The sequence below is a fragment of the Haliotis cracherodii genome, unplaced genomic scaffold, assembly GCF_022045235.1.
Source record: "Haliotis cracherodii isolate W230 unplaced genomic scaffold, xgHalCrac1.p SCAF_11, whole genome shotgun sequence".
In the NCBI taxonomy this organism is placed as follows: domain Eukaryota; kingdom Metazoa; phylum Mollusca; class Gastropoda; order Lepetellida; family Haliotidae; genus Haliotis; species Haliotis cracherodii.
The window spans coordinates 15899119-15913968 of record NW_027266266.1 but is presented as its reverse complement, the minus strand read 5'-3'; the positions used below and the strand labels follow the sequence as shown (position 1 = coordinate 15913968).

General features: G+C 42.4%; 1 protein-coding gene and 1 non-coding gene across 2 annotated transcripts in view; one reads left to right on the top strand and one right to left on the bottom strand.

Annotated features, from left to right (window-relative positions):
• Positions 1–2680: 2680 nt before the first annotated feature.
• The window catches only part of LOC139455452 (carbonic anhydrase 2-like), a 32831-nt gene continuing 20661 nt past the window's right edge, over positions 2681–14850 (bottom strand). The window contains exons 4-8 of the mRNA XM_071237003.1: positions 12056–12204; positions 8925–9017; positions 7217–7280; positions 6232–6389; positions 2681–3992 (exon numbers count right to left, since the gene is read on the bottom strand). Of these exons, the coding sequence (XP_071093104.1) occupies positions 3786–3992; positions 6232–6389; positions 7217–7280; positions 8925–9017; positions 12056–12204 (671 nt within the window). The 3' untranslated portion in view covers positions 2681–3785. The remainder of the gene's footprint in view (positions 3993–6231; positions 6390–7216; positions 7281–8924; positions 9018–12055; positions 12205–14850) is intronic.
• Trnaf-gaa (transfer RNA phenylalanine (anticodon GAA)) lies at positions 11885–11957 on the top strand. Its single transcript has one exon. It is a non-coding gene; the product is annotated as a tRNA-Phe (tRNA).

The window sequence follows — 14850 nt, the reverse complement described above, 5'->3', positions numbered from 1 at the left end:
AATACAAGTACTTGTATTATTATTGTTGTTGTTGTTGTTGTTGTTGTTGTTGTTGTTGTAGTTGTTGTTGTTTTGTTGTTAGAGTTTATATATGATCTAATCGTGGATTTATCTGAGGTGGTTAGCGTGTTAACTCAGGTGTAATTAAGTTACAATCTTTAGTAAAACTTTTATTTACGTCTTACCAATTAACTGTCATACTGTAGAGCTTTGTAATGAGTCGTTTTATGGATCTGAACTTGTCTAGAGCGAATAACGTGTCTACGGTTTAACAAAAAATATGAATATTTCGAAAACACATATGCAATTTATATCTGCCCTTCACACTTCACAATATTGTGCTTAAACGCAGGTAAACACAGGTAGCGTGTGAAATCAATAATTCGACTCATAAACAAACTGTTCTGGGTTACAAATGGTATTTAAAACAAGATCACGTTCATTCTTTCTTTATCGGCAGCAAACGCCAGGATCACCAAACATCTGTAAAACACAAGACTCAATTCGTAGTCGAGGTACACCATATTTAAAAAGATTCACATTTGTTTTCAAGACTTTCTTGTACTCGATATGATGTCGATGTTATGACTGCACCATATGCCTGTATACTTATTTATTTGACCGAGGTTTAATCTTACGCTGCGTTGTATTTTTGTTTCTTTGTTTGTTGTCTAACGCCGCAGTTAGCAATATTCCAGGTTTGTAAATAATCGAGTCAGGACCAGACGATCCAGTGATTGACATCATGAACTCGATCCACGAAATTGGAGTACGATGACATGCATCAACCAAGTCAGCGAGCCTGACCACCCGATCCCATTAGTCGCCTCTTACGACAAGCATAGGTTGCTGAAGATCAACTCAAACCTTTGAACCATAATCCAGACTCGGACCCATGACAACGGCCCCTTTATCCTTACAGCTCTGCGCTGCATGTGCGTTCGTTCGATTATTAAAATTTGACTGACCTGAATAAACCGATGTTACCATATTTCTGCATTCAGCTTGATGTTAACCGCATCCTCTATATCTCCAAGGCCAGCAACTCCGTAAACCTACACTAACTCCTGGATCCATTCCTGTGGTTCTCGCAATCGCAAATTACCTGCCCTTGATTTCGATTTGCCGATCTGATTGGCTATGCGACTAGGTCTAACGGACCAATCAGAATGCGAGTTACAAACCAGCCTCAATGATATGTTGGCAGTATCAACAACATGGCGGCCAGTCCCATTGATTATGATTATGATTATGATGAGAGGTTATTAGGTGTCTCATTACATGACGGCTATTGTCCCTTTTGTAATTAATGCCTGTAAAACGACAAGAAAGTTCAAAATATATATTTTTAAAATATATTTCAAGCTGCAGAAGATAGGTAAGTGAGATATTGGATATATTGAGCAGAGGTGGTGATGGTCACACAGACTGCAACGCCTAATAAATATTGTAAGATAGGTCTAATTTTTTTAAAGATTAACGACAAACGACGATGTTCAGCGAAGAATAATTTTTTAATTTGAAGTTTACACGATATACGTCTTTTCCATTGGACGAGAGGTTGGTCACATGACTGTGAAATTGACGTTCATAAGTGTATAATTTTTTAATTTGAAGTCTACACGATATAAGGCTTTTCAATTGGACGAGAGGTCGGTCACATGACCGCGAAATTGACGTTCATAAGTGTATGAACGATACAATTTGACGTTCATACGTTTTTCACGAGACCGTGTTCTTGAATTGACGTAAACACTGACGGACTACTTCCACATTCCTGGGGAAACCCCTGGGAATTCCCTAGCACGAAAACATGCATAAGCGTTCTTTCTGATCATTTATAACCTTTATTCTTGGTCTCAGCGTTTCAGTATACTTTGAGAAATGTCAGAGAGCGTGACTGCATGATTGTTCACGAATATCCTCGCTACGGCCCATCCTTATGAACAAACGAAGAAATGCACATCTAAACTATCGTAGTATCGACTCGATCCGTGCCTAGGCTGACATTGACCGTCTCCAGCAATCTATGAATTTACCTTTGTGTCTGTTTGACGCATCTTTATTCACCTTTCAATGATCGGCCAGTTGATCAATGATGACTAACACATGTAACCGCCAAAGGTTCATCAACAACTTCGGAAATCTCTCCAGTGACGTTTATCGTGTCGGCCATTTTGACGTCTTGTACTTGATGTAAATGTATTACGACGCGCTGTCATTGTGACTGACTTACTGAGGTAGTTCTTTACAGACCTTTCTCATCTAATGAGGATATGATTTGAACACATGTGCTGCGTAAGATGTTTCTGGAGAGCAAGTTGTGCATCCATACGCCCATGTCACCTCTCTTTTGAGGAACTATTTTACTCCGCGATATAGCTGGTTGTTGTATGGCTGTCAGTGTAAACATGAAGTCACACGTACTAAATAAAATTGTGTTAAGATCTAGGCCTACATCTTTTGAGGTAAGAAATTGTGATAAAAAAATTATAAGAATTGACCTTCACTTTGTGTGAGTTCATTGGAGTATGAACCTTCATAGAGTGAGGGCCAAACATTGTATGAACGTCGTCGCAAGCTCCGACGTTCATACAGTTTGGCCCTCACTCTATGAAGGTTCATACTCCAATGAACTCACACAAAGTGAAGGTCAATTCTTAAATAAAAAAATATTGTATGTCGTAAAAGACGAAAACGACAAGACGAAACTTGATGTTTTTCTGGTCTGATGAAGCGTTTTGGAATCCATTGTCAGTAATATCTTACAGAAGGTAACCTTGCGTGGTTTTTAATGCACAATATTCCATCTATAAGACGGAAACCCGTAAATATCCAATCCTGTTCCAGACAAACCAGAGATTGATATTGTGAGCAAAATCATACTCCGTCTGGAAACGATAACACATCATCAACCACGTGATCGGGCCTGACCACCACACCCAATAAGTCGCCTCATGTGACAAGCACAGGTTGCCGGGTTCAATTCTAACCCGGAATCCCTAAAGTAAGTGAGTATGGTTTTACGCCGCTTTTAGCAATATTCCAGCAATATCACGGCGGGGGACACCAGAACTGGGCTTCACAAATTGTGCCCATGTCGGGAATCGAACCCGGTTCTTCGGCGTGACGAGCGAACGCTTTAATCACTAGGCTACCCGACCGCCGGAATCCCTTAAGGAGACATGGGATGTGACCATTGTTCCTCTCTAATCAAATGTTTCCCCTGAAGATTCCGGGTTTGAATTGGTCTTCAGCAATCCATGCTTGTCGTAAGAGACGACTAACAGAATCGTGTGGTCAGGCTCGCTGACTTGGTTGATGCATGTCATCGTATCCCAATTTCGTGGATCGAGCTCATGATGCCAATCACTGGCTCGTCTGGTCCAGATTCGATTATTTACATATAGGTGGAATATTGCTGAGTGTGGCGTTAAACAACAAACAAACAAATCTAATCAAATGATGTTTCTATTTGAAAAAAACACCGCATAGAGAGCTCTGTTTTATAAGTCATACATATATATGAATACGTATATTTATATGAATTAAATAGGCAGAAAAGATATCAAACTGACTGAGTAACAATAATAATTAACAACACCGGAAGACAGGCAATAAAATATATATAAATATTATCCATTTCGTCACATAATTCATAGAGATAAAAAGTCGTTTTACTCCGTTTCTACATAAGGCCACATCCGCTTCAATTTTTTTAAATGGTTTCTATAAAATTATTCCTCATGTGGATGGTATAAAAAAATTCTATTTATAAAATATCATCACATACTGGTGCCAATAATCCCGACAAAAAGAACAAGCAGATAGATCCAAGCAGACGATATCCGGTCGGCGTCATTGTAGATGGCGTTGGCGTAATTTGTCGTGACGACCCGGCTGTTACGGGGCTGAAGCGGCCGGAAGACGTCGGTGACATACTGGTCTCTCTCTCCTATATGTGTCCGCTTTATATGTCGGAATTTCTCTAACTGGAATAACAAACGATATATGCGTGAAGGTTTTATCATCCCAAACTGGCTCCCTCTGGAGATATCGCTTGGGTGAGATCAAGCGATATCTGCATTGTAGATATCGCTGCAATGAAATTGCATCACAATGTTTTCGAAAGACACTCGTGTGTGATTCTCTAAGTCTCACACAAACCCTCTGTTCTGTTTTTCATTAACACGTTCTAATGATATTAATATTTTGAGCATAACTAGGATTTATCATTGCCACAAACAACCAAATTCATATTAATAAGCATTTTTCATCGATTATTGCATAGAACAGAAATATATCTTTGATAAAGTGACATTGCATGGGGGAGTGAAAAGGATCTGTCAAAACATCACTAGCTGAGTCACTGACTCACTCACTCACTGACTCACTCACTCGCTGACTCACTCACTCTCTGATTCATTCACTCACTCACTGAATCACTCTCTAGCACACTCACTCACTCGCTCGCTCGCTGACTCACTCACTGAATCACTCTCTAGCACACTCACTCACTCGCTCGCTCGCTGACTCACTCACTGAATCACTCTCTAGCACACTCACTCACTGACTCACTCACTTGCTGACTCACTCACTCTCTGATTCATTCACTCACTCACTGAATCACTCGCTAGCACACTCACTCACTGACTCACTCACTCGCTGACTCACTCACTCTCTGATTCATTCACTCACTCACTGAATCACTCTCTAGCACACTCACTCACTCGCTCGCTCGCTGACTCACTCACTGAATCACTCTCTTGCACACTCACTCACTCGCTCGCTCGCTGACTCACTCACTGAATCACTCTCTAGCACACTCACTCACTGACTCACTCACTGAATCACTCTCTAGCACACTCACTCACTGACTCACTCACTGAATCACTCTCTAGCACACTCACTCACTGACTCACTCACCGAATCACTCTCTAGCACACTCACTCACTGACTCACTCACTGAATCACTCACTCACTCACTCACTCACTCACTGACTCACTCACTCACTCACTCATTTACTCACTCACTGACTCACTCACTGACTCACTCACTGACTCACTGACTCACTGTCTCACTCACTGACTCACTCACTGAATCACTCTCTAGCACACTCACTGACTCACTCACTGACTCACTCACTGACTCACTCACTGAATCACTCACTGACTCACTCACTGACTCACTGACTCACTGACTCACTCACTGACTCACTCACTGAATCACTCTCTAGCACACTCACTGACTCACTCACTGACTCACTCACTGACTCACTCACTGAATCACTCTCTAGCACACTCACTCACTGACTCACTCACTGAATCACTCTCTAGCACACTCACTCACTGACTCACTCACTGACTCACTCACTGACTCACTCACTGACTCACTCACTGACTCACTCACTAGCACACTCACTCACTGACCCACTCACTGACTCACTCACTGAATCACTCTCTAGCACACTCACTCACTGACTCACTCACTGACTCACTCACTGACTCACTCACTGACTCACTCACTGACTCACTCACTGAATCACTCACTGACTCACTCACTGACTCACTCACTGACTCACCCGCTCGCTCACTCACTCACTCTCTAGCAGACTCACTCGCTGATCCACTCGCTCGCTGACTTTCTGAATCACTGTCTTGCACACTGACTCGCTGACTCACTCACTGACTGACTTACTGACTCGCTGACTCACTCACTGACTTGACTCACTGACTCACTGACTCGCTGACTCACTAAATCACTCTCTAGCACACTCACTCACTGACTCATTTACACACTCACTTACGCACTCACTCGCTCACTCATTCACTCGATCACTCACTCACTCAGTCACTCACTCGAAGAGTTTGGCTAATTTTCGATATGATATTCTGCCACTATGTATTGAGGCTAGTCGGTACACTAAGCCCCCCCAACGCCCTCACCTGACAGAAATAGTAAATACTGTTGTCTCATCAATGTGACAATGATACCTCAGCTTGTATATTTTTTTAAATGTAACTTTTAAAGTGGTATTACATTTTATGTTGATTTACTTTTTTATCTTCTAAAATAAGCTTTATGTATGAACATGGGTTAACTTAAATAGTTACATAAACTGTTTTGTATTATGAATAAACATGTATTGCAAGCTACTACAGCTAAAGGTTCATATGCTTTGATAAAAACATAAATAGACATGGCTCTCTCAGTCTGTAACATGAACGTACCTGTTCTTCGGCAACTTCTATAGTTTCTGTAAACAACGTCCACAGCACTGTTTCCGAGCACGGCGGAGTTGTTAAGCTGCCCTCATAGCGATAGAATCCATGAAAGTCCTCCGGCAGCAGTGTCATGATAGGGAACGTCGGTATAGAATACGTGTCCTCTGGAAGTAAAACAAAGGTTTTCATTCATCGATTAATCAAAGCACAAGGGTGTTTCCAGTCTACATCTTTACGTAATTATTTTTTTTACTTTTATTTTTAATAATAATCTTTTTTTGCATCAGTTAGTGTAGGCCATAGGCCCATTCTACATTACAACCTGTACAGTGGTGTAAGAGGACGTAATGTAGTTTACACAAATCGCATTGCTTTGTAAGTAAAGATAGCTAAAGAGGTTTTCGAATAGCTGGTACATCGGTAGACGCCATCAAAATATAAAACCTATGTAATGTAGGGTACAAATAATAATAATAATAATAATAATGAAGAAGATGATGATGATGATGATGATAATAATAATAATAATAATAATGAAGATGATGATGATGATGATGATGATGATAGCGATGATGATGATGATGATGATGATGATTATGATGATGATGATGATGATGATGATGATGATGATGATGGCATTTATATGGCGCTGAAATCCTCATCACTAAAGCGCAAAAATAGAATTTACGTGGTATATATTAACTCCCCCCTCCCCAAACACCCCCAACCCCGCCCTCAACCTTCCCAACCCTCCCAACACCCCCCAATATACCAACACACACGCCAAACCACCCAACCCCCAATACATCCCACCCCGACCCCCAACAGCCTACCCCCAACACACATACACATCACATACCGCAAACCCCTGTAATAAATGACCAGTCCCTGCGAGGCCTCATCTGCAAGTTTGTCATTCTGGGATACTAGCTACCTGGTGGGTAGTCATAATGTCACATGACCGCATGTGGCGAGACGGTTGTTTACTCACCACTGTGTTCAATTTGATCGAAATAATTCAGCAGTTTATCGAAGTTTGCATTTGTTTTGCCCACCTGAAAGTAAAAACAGTCAACACACGACATCATCGAACAGGTGGAATAAGGTAGCCCAGTTGTTAAAGGGGAAGTGTACACGCAAAAATCACTTTCTTTCTTTTTCTAAACAAAACGCAATTTTAGAATTAGTTAGTATCTGTGTTTGAAAATATACACTCATTTTTTTCACAGTGAAAGTAGGAAGCTCACAATAGTGTGAAAGTGATATGCCGTTATGAGGCCTTCGTTTTACGAGCGAAATAGGCCTGAGTTATCCCCCTTAGATTATGACGTAATTGGTGCCAATTCAACTGGGTCCCTGTCTATTCTCAACGCAAAAGATATCAAGGACCAGTTTGCGGTAAAACAACATGGTCTACGACACACTCGGGCGCAGGGTGACTCAGCATAACACAATTCTGGCTGGCATCTGAGATGCTAGAATCACAAAACTGTACCTACACCACGTGAAGCGGCTCTAACAAAGCATGATGACGTCATAATGTTTATCAATTGGCACCAATGACGTCATATTGCAAGGGGCATAAGCCATGGTGTTTTTGTTATGGAAATAAAACACTTGGTAAATGTGAAAAATATAAATCGTTTTAGTGCAAAAAATATGTTAATTAAATATGATGTTTTTATATTTTTGTCTATGACACTTCTATGTTAACACTTTTAATGTGGAAAAAGTACGAGAAAAAATGGTTCATTTCCGTGTGAACTTGCCCTTTAAAGCGTCCAATGGTCAGCCCGGACAATAAGTTCGACTCCACAAAGACACGATATGTTCAGCGCATTCTTTATGGTGAGGTAAGGTGAAATAGGGTTTAACGTCGCGTCCAAGATTATTGCACTTGTATAGCGACGTGCATGCACGTGTATGTGTGTGTGGCTGCTTGTACTAGTCCGGACCGATGCCGATTTATAGTGCTAGCACACTGCGATACCATGCCGCAGTTTAACATGAATACCCCACTCAGACACAGTATAATGACTCCGAGCCGACCAGTCCTTGTTTTAGCCCCTTAATGACCGAGCGACAAACAGGGTAACAACAAGTACCATCTTTTAACGTCTTTTGGTATGACGCGGCTGGGGATCGAACCCCGGACCTTCCGCTCTCCGGGCGGACGCTCTACCATTAGTCCACGGAGCATTCTTTATGGCCCTCGCAGTGATACTATAGAGCAAAACTGTAAGAAGTTATGTGAACCTTAACCCACTCGTTCTTAATTGATCAGGGCGGTCGGGTAGCCTAGGGGTTAAAGCGTTCGCTCGTCACGCCGAAGACCCGGGTACAATGTGTGAAGCCCATTTCTGGTGTCCCCCGAAGTGATATTGCTGGAATAATGCTAAAAGCGGCGTAAAACAAACTCACTCACTCTGCGAGTAGTTGGAAGATTGCATGCTGCATAAAACAATTCTCACTTACACATTCCTATATTAGGAATATCTATGTCAAAGTGCTATCAGTTACCACGAATATCCGGGATGCATGTCACCGTAACCCAATCGCGAAGATCGATGCTCATGATGTCAATCACTGGATTTTCTGGCCTAGAGTCGGTTATTTACAGACCGCCTTCATAAAGCTGCAATATTGCTGAGTGTGGCGTTTAACAACAAACAGACAAAAAAATATTCAAAGGTTCTAACCCTGAAAAAGAATCCGAGGACAGATAACCCTTTTCGTTTAGTCAGGGCGTTGTCGAAGTTGGAGTACTTGTGCGAGTACATCACAATATGCATCTGTAACGGAACAATTGTACATGAGTATATATAGGCCTCTTAAAGGGAGGTATCTCATCGTTCAAAATTAGACACAGATATTGTTAGTTCATATCAATTTGAATTTTTATTATAAGATTATATTATTATAATGAGATTAATTCGCATTAAACACTCATGTTCGGCTAGATTTGGAGAGACATTTGAAGAGTTGCATCGTTATGACTGCTCCAGGCATCTGGGAAATATTAACTGTCACATTAAACTACCTTCACTCATTTACTTACTCCTTGTTGGCTTGGGGGTGGCGGTTGGGTAGTCAAATGGTTAAAGCGTTCGCTTGTCACGCCCGAGGCTCGGGTTCAATTCTCCACAATGGTACCATGTGTAAAGCCTTTTCACGGTGTCCCCCCGCCGTAATATCGCTGGAATATTGCTCAAAGCGGCATAAAACCAAACTCAATCCTTACTGGTGGCGTGGGCACCATGCAAACTAATGTCCAAAAGAAAATATACCAAGAGTTTGAACGACTATGAAAGAAAAGCAAAAGCATGTAGAAAGTCAGTGTCTATACAGTAGACTACGGTTAAAACGAACACGCTTATAACGAACTGACGAATATAACGAACTTACTCTTTGGTCCCGACTATTTGCTGTAGTTATGCTGTATGTATGCTTATAACGAACTACGGTTATAACGAACTAAAATTAGTAGTCCCTTTGAGTTCGTTATAACCGTAGTTTACTGTGCTTCATTGTTGTGTTTTAACAAAATGTGTAAAACTGCTCATGTTATCCAAACAAAACTGAGACACAAAGACACATGGTGGTAAAAAAATGACAAGTTTCACAATATCACTGTCACAACATTTGTTCAACATGACTTGGGGCGGTCGGGTAGCCTAGTAGTTAAAGCGTTCGCTCGTCACGCCGAAGACCCGGGTTCGATTCCCGACATGGGTACAATGTGTGAAGCCCATTTGTGGTGTTCCCCGCCGTGATATTGCTGGAATATTGCTAAAAGCGGCGTAAAGTCATACTCACTCACTCACTCAACATGACCTAATAACGTGTGTATTAATGCACCCCTGAACACGACGACGCAAGGATGGCGTCTAACGTCGGATTACGTTCGGGGGTAATACGCTGCCATTCCTCAAGGAGACATTGTTCCAGTTCTTGACGGTTGACTGGTGCCTCAGGTCGTCTTCTGATCTGTCGGTCAAGGTGATCCCGTGAATGTTCGATGGGGTTCATATCCGGAGAACATGCAGGCCAGGGTAAAACGTGAATGGTCGCGTGGTACAGAAATTTCTGTGTGAGCCTTGTTGTATGCGCTCTCGCATTGTCTTGCTGAAGACAATGCCACGTGGCTGTTGCTGAATGAATGGCTGCAAAACGGGTCTCTAATCTTCCTTCCGATATCTCTTAGACTAACATTTAGCCTCTGAAATCTTATATTACACAATATCCTTCTTGACTCTAAAAATAAAATAAAAATTCCCTATGCTGATTGTGGAATAGAGCTAGCTTGAGCTGACTAGTCTTGCTTTAGTATGCATTTCTAGAATATTTGTTTTTCATAAAATAAATATATTCCACGGTCATGGTGCAGGACTAGGATATCTCTAGGCATTCAGGTTTCCCGGAATAATAACGAACCTCGTTTTGACATCACCGCAGATACCTCCCCAGACCATTACACAATTTGGCGCTAAACGTTCACCTACTTGTCTATATGCTGACTGCCGACGATCATTTAGGAGATAAACCTACTGTGTTTTGAAATTTGATGTAGTCCCACTGTAGAATAGATACCTCTTTATTATAATTTTGAACCAAGCGCTTTAGCTACGCCGTCTATTAATTTCGCGAGAGCCCTTGACTCGGCGTGTATTAGAGACCTGTCTGGTATTAGAGACCCAGCGTGTATTAGAGGAAATAAGACATGTTTTACAGTTCATATGGGGGTGATCGACCGGCAGCCATTTTCTATGAATCGATATGTAGGCAATCTATGTATTCATACGCACATTATTTGTGAAAAGGCTTAATATATTTGAAAGGGGTTTCCGAAGCAAAAAGGAAACCTCTTTTTAACCAATCAGAATCAAGCATTCATCAATGTCATGGTAGAATTCTGTACAAGTAATATCTACTCTCCTCGGAGAACATGACGCGTCCCCGGTCTCGCACTTGCCAACGCCTGGCCCATGTCAACCTGTTACGACGGTGTTGACACGTTAACGTTTCTCCGCAGTTGGGTCGACGTGTTCTGATACTACGGTCTATGGGCTGACTCTGTGTCCCAGTGCCGTCGGTGCCGTTACCGTCGGTGCCGTTACCGACACAGTAATTATGCGGTTTCGGAGATGAATGGACCGGATGTGGTGATCTTTAATGGGCCTGGTCATCCGTGTTCTCCCGCTTCTACGCCAGTCTGGCGCCTGTCCTGTCTGTTGTAAACGTTGCATTAATCTGGTTATGGTGACACGGGTGCATGAAAACGTTTTCCCAATGGCGGCGTGCGTGCGTCCTTGTTGCGCCACAACAACGGCTCTGCTCTTCGGTATAGCAATTAAACGTGGCATATGTTCTTAGTGCTTTCGGTTGATGTGTTCATAACGTGCCGTGTCATCAATTTTATACAGTACTTTTGCACGTGCATTTGGTTCTACGTATCCCAAAGTCGTTTAGGCAAAATGCATGATCCTCCCAAAAAGTGACAATTTTTGCTGCTTTTTGTCACCGAATACTTTTGGTTGTCTTCATGCGACATATTTGAATTTTAATATATATTGATATTTAAGTGTGGTCATCATAGCTTCGCACATATCTCGCCCTCGCCTAGCCTAGTGCTCGTTTCAAATGACAGCCTTCCTCGTCGGCCGGAATAGCTCAGTTGGGAGAGCGTTAGACTGAAGATCTAAAAGCCCCCGGTTCAATCCCGGGTTCCGGCACAGAGTGCAGGACTCTGGCGGCTGACCACTCATTTTTAGTTGGTATGCTTTCTTTTGGACATTAGTGTATATAAACCATTATGCAGATATGTACTTACCTCCATAGGGAAGTGTCTGCCATTGATGGTGTGCTCCGATCCCCTTTCATCCTTAGCTCCCCAGTGGAAGTGAAACTGCTTCACCCCATAGGATGTGTCTAGACCTCCCCCTTCGACATTTATCTCTTCCCCGCTCAGGTGAACCTCCACTGCAACAGGCAGAACCGTCAGGTGAAATGGAGTTTATGTTGTGTTCAAGATTAGTGCACGTATATAGCAACGTGTGTATGTGGCTGCTTGTACTATCGAGACACCACTGAGATGTCATGCCGCAGTTTAACGTGGATAATCCGCTCAGGTACAGTAAACTGACTCCAAACTGCTTGTACTAGTCCGGACCGATGCCGATTTATAGTGCTAGCACACTGAGATACCATGCCGCAGTTTAACATGAATACCCAACTCAGACACAGTATATTGACTCCGAGCCGACCAGTCCTTGTTTTATCCCCTCAATGCCAAGCGCCAGGAGGGTAACAGCAAACACAGTCTTTTAACATATTTTGGTATGACGGGGCCGGGGTTCGAACCCCCGACCTTCAACTCTCTGTTAGACGCTCTATCCACTAGGCCACGGAGGCTGGCAGATCGATACTATCCACAGGTCGATATTGGAGATCGAAGGGTTCCCGTGACCGACCATTTTATTTATTGTGTGGATTGGGTTTTTTTAATAAAATAAAAAGGATTTATTTGGTGTTCAGTGAGACCAAATGAAACCCTATAAAAGGACCGGTGATAAAATACCATTGACGATACATTTAATACAACAAATGGTATTAAAGAGATGAAAAACTTCCGTTTGGGATATTGGTTTCATGTACCAAAAGATTTAATAGGGGGTTTTCTCTCGAAAAACTCCTTTGTAATCTTCAAAATGGATTCTGTAATTGTGGTTATACTCGTTGGCAAACAGGGAATTCCATTGTGACGTATTTACCTTCCGGCCTTTTACTATCTATCGATCGATCGTTTCCTTTAAGGTGGGCGTTTGGTAGTCTGGTGCCATTATCTACACGATCGCAATGCGTAAATGAAAAACGTCAACGCCAGAGAATAACCAGTCTCGATTATCTGCAGAAAATCCATTCGGCGTAACAGACAAACTAGCGGTACAAATTACACGAATAGACCCCTGCAAATCAGTAAAAGGAATGCACACTATGACATAAAGGGAAGGGTGATATACAGGCGTGAAAAGTACATACTCGCACAATCCAACTTCTGAAGATTCCCTTTAAGGATAACTCGAAAAGATTCGGTTTGCTTAAAGTATGTGTCGATAAAAATATTTCAAGAACGTTTGGAGGGTGATAATCCAGTTTATTGTCTCCTGTCGAAGCTGATCGAAGACATCGTTAAGTGGGACTAACAGACAAGCATTAGAACCCCGTACCCGGTACAGACATCAGACAACAGGTGCGCGGGTCGTGCACGACATTCAGAAGCAGCGTCAATGTCTGCTAGCACCTTGGTCGGAAGTCCTTTGAGTTGAAACTCCACACAGCAACATTCTTCAAGTCAGTCGTCATTTGGCGCCCCTGCGTTATCAACGTGTATGTGTGAAGCTCATGGTTGACTTGTGTGCCTGCAGCATTGTGGCTCATCTTTGAAGGTCACGTGACACATGTGGCTGCAACCACGCCCATTAGCTAGCGTAGTTTGTCAGTTAACTGGTTATGTTATGTAAGGTCGGCTAGTAGTAGTAGTAGTAGTAGTAGTAGTAATATAATATATAAAAGCATCGTTTGCCTTCGAAGAGAGGTTTAGGGTTGTTGTTTTTTGTGGAAGAGCATTAATTGGTATTCGAACCGTTTCCTCCGGAGGTGAGGTGAAATTGGGTTTAAAGTCGCTTGTACTAGTCCGGACTGATGCCGATTTATAGTGCTTGCTCACTGAGATACCATGCCGCAGTTTAACATGAATACCCTACTCAGACACGGTATACTGACTCCGAGCCGACCAGTCCTTATTTTAGCCCCTTAATGCCGAGCGCCAGACAGGGTAACAACAAGTACAATCTTTTAACGTCTTTTATGATGACGCGGCCGGGGATCGAACCCCGGACCTTCCGCTCTCCGGGCGGACGCTCTACCACTAGACCACGGAGGCGGTCCGTTTCCTCCGGAAGGTAAATATTCCAGACAAAGGTGAACAGAGTTTTCAACAAACAAGTCATCAACAAAGCGAGGCCTACCGTATACGTGAGTCAGCCAGTAGATCAATCAACCAGCCATATAGTAAGGTGATCTACGACAGTAACAAAACGAAATCTTGAGTCAGACAACCTGAAGTGTGAATATAGGCCATTGCATTTAATGTACGCGTTGATTCAGAGCCTATGATGAAAAGGCAATACTGATCAAGGTTAGCTGGAGATTTAACACCCCTAAATTTCACTTGGAACCAAACTCCCAGCGTGAGGTTTCAAATGTGACATTTACCACGGTTATAAAGTATGATGTAAATCTCGATTCTATAGCTACTATGACTAACTGAAAGGCAAACGTTATTTGGTGTTCGGAAATACATGAAGTGAGGCGCTGTGTTGTCGATTTGAGTTAGGGAATCGCCGACAACAGCCAATAAACAAAATATGGCGCTGTTTATGCTCAGAAAATATTTTATCAGGTAATATCACCTGAACATATGACAGGCATTGAAAGCATGCAAGCTCAGCAACTTCGAAAGCTCTTATAAAGTAGGCACCCCTCACGGAAATAAAGCAATAGTTGCAAGGTTTCTTTCTACACCGTGCGTCACTATTATGACGTCTTATTGCTCATTGTGACGCA